Source organism: Varanus komodoensis, unplaced genomic scaffold (assembly GCF_004798865.1).
Source record: "Varanus komodoensis strain SLA01 unplaced genomic scaffold, ASM479886v1 scaffold44_3, whole genome shotgun sequence".
Classification (NCBI taxonomy): domain Eukaryota; kingdom Metazoa; phylum Chordata; class Lepidosauria; order Squamata; family Varanidae; genus Varanus; species Varanus komodoensis.
This window is the reverse complement of record NW_025336010.1, coordinates 3,682,995-3,684,052: the sequence shown is the minus strand read 5'-3', so window position 1 is coordinate 3,684,052 and position 1,058 is coordinate 3,682,995. Positions and strand designations below refer to the sequence as shown.

The window sequence follows — 1,058 nt, the reverse complement described above, 5'->3', positions numbered from 1 at the left end:
GGCAGCGAGCCGCGAGGAGTTCGCACCCAGGCCAGCGGGCTTCTGCACCAGGCTGTTTGCTGGCCGGCATTTCTGTCCGAGACCAGACGCCTGCTCTCCCCGTTCCACATTGGAAGCTGTCTCCTCGGACCGTTTACTCAGCCCCTCCAGTCCCCGCTCCAGATGAAGGAAGCTGCGTGCGGGGCAGAGCCTGCGCTGAAGCTGTGGCCTGCGCGTCGAAAGGCCAGGCGCCACGGCACCCGGCCGGGGAGCCCCGGGGCGCGCAGCGTAAAGGGGTGCTGAGGGGCGCCCCTCGCGAGGGAGGAAGCGGGGCTGGCCGGTGCGCGAGCCGCAGCGGCTCCTAGCCTGGCGGCTCCGTCGTCCGGGCTGCCCGCAGCTCCCTCCCTCCGGGGCGCTCCGTCGCTCGCTTCGCGCTGAGCGGGACGCGGGCTGGAAAGGTGCCCGCCGCGGCAGCTGCTGCGGGGACCGTCCGAAAAGGGCCCCCCCTCGGCAGGCAGGCAGGCAGGCGCCCTCGACGGGCGGGTCTCGCCCGGCCGCCCGCCCCCTCGCCGCGCCGCGCCGCGCCGGGGGCGGTGTCTCGCCGGGGACCCGTGCCTTAAAGCCCGGCCGGCCGGGCGCTCGGCAAGAGCGCGGGAGCGAGAGGGCAGGGCGGCGGCGGCGGCATGGCGCAGGCCCAGCATCCCGCCGAGTACGCGGGGTACGCGTACGAGGACTACGAGGGCTCGGGCAACTGGAGCGCGGCGCTGGAGTGCCCCTGGGACGAGGCCGATGTGGACTGGGAGGCGTCCTTCTCGCTGCTGCCCGTGCTCTACATGCTGGTCTTCGTGCTGGGCCTGTCGGGCAACGGGCTGGTGATCTTCACGGTGTGGCGCGGCGCGCCGGCCAAGCGCCGCGCCGCCGACACGTACATCGGCAACCTGGCGCTGGCCGACCTGGCCTTCGTGGTGACGCTGCCGCTGTGGGCGGCCTACACGGCGCTGCGTTTCCACTGGCCCTTCGGCGCGGCGCTCTGCAAGCTCAGCAGCTACCTGGTGCTGCTCAACATGTTCGCCTCCGCC

General features: G+C 73.6%; 1 protein-coding gene across 1 annotated transcript in view; it reads left to right on the top strand.

Moving 5' to 3' along the window:
- Positions 1-779: 779 nt before the first annotated feature.
- The window catches only part of LOC123030341 (apelin receptor A-like), a 946-nt gene continuing 667 nt past the window's right edge, over positions 780-1,058 (top strand). Inside the window, exon 1 of the mRNA XM_044444194.1 lies at positions 780-1,055. Within this exon, the coding sequence (XP_044300129.1) occupies positions 813-1,055 (243 nt within the window). The 5' untranslated portion in view covers positions 780-812. The remainder of the gene's footprint in view (positions 1,056-1,058) is intronic.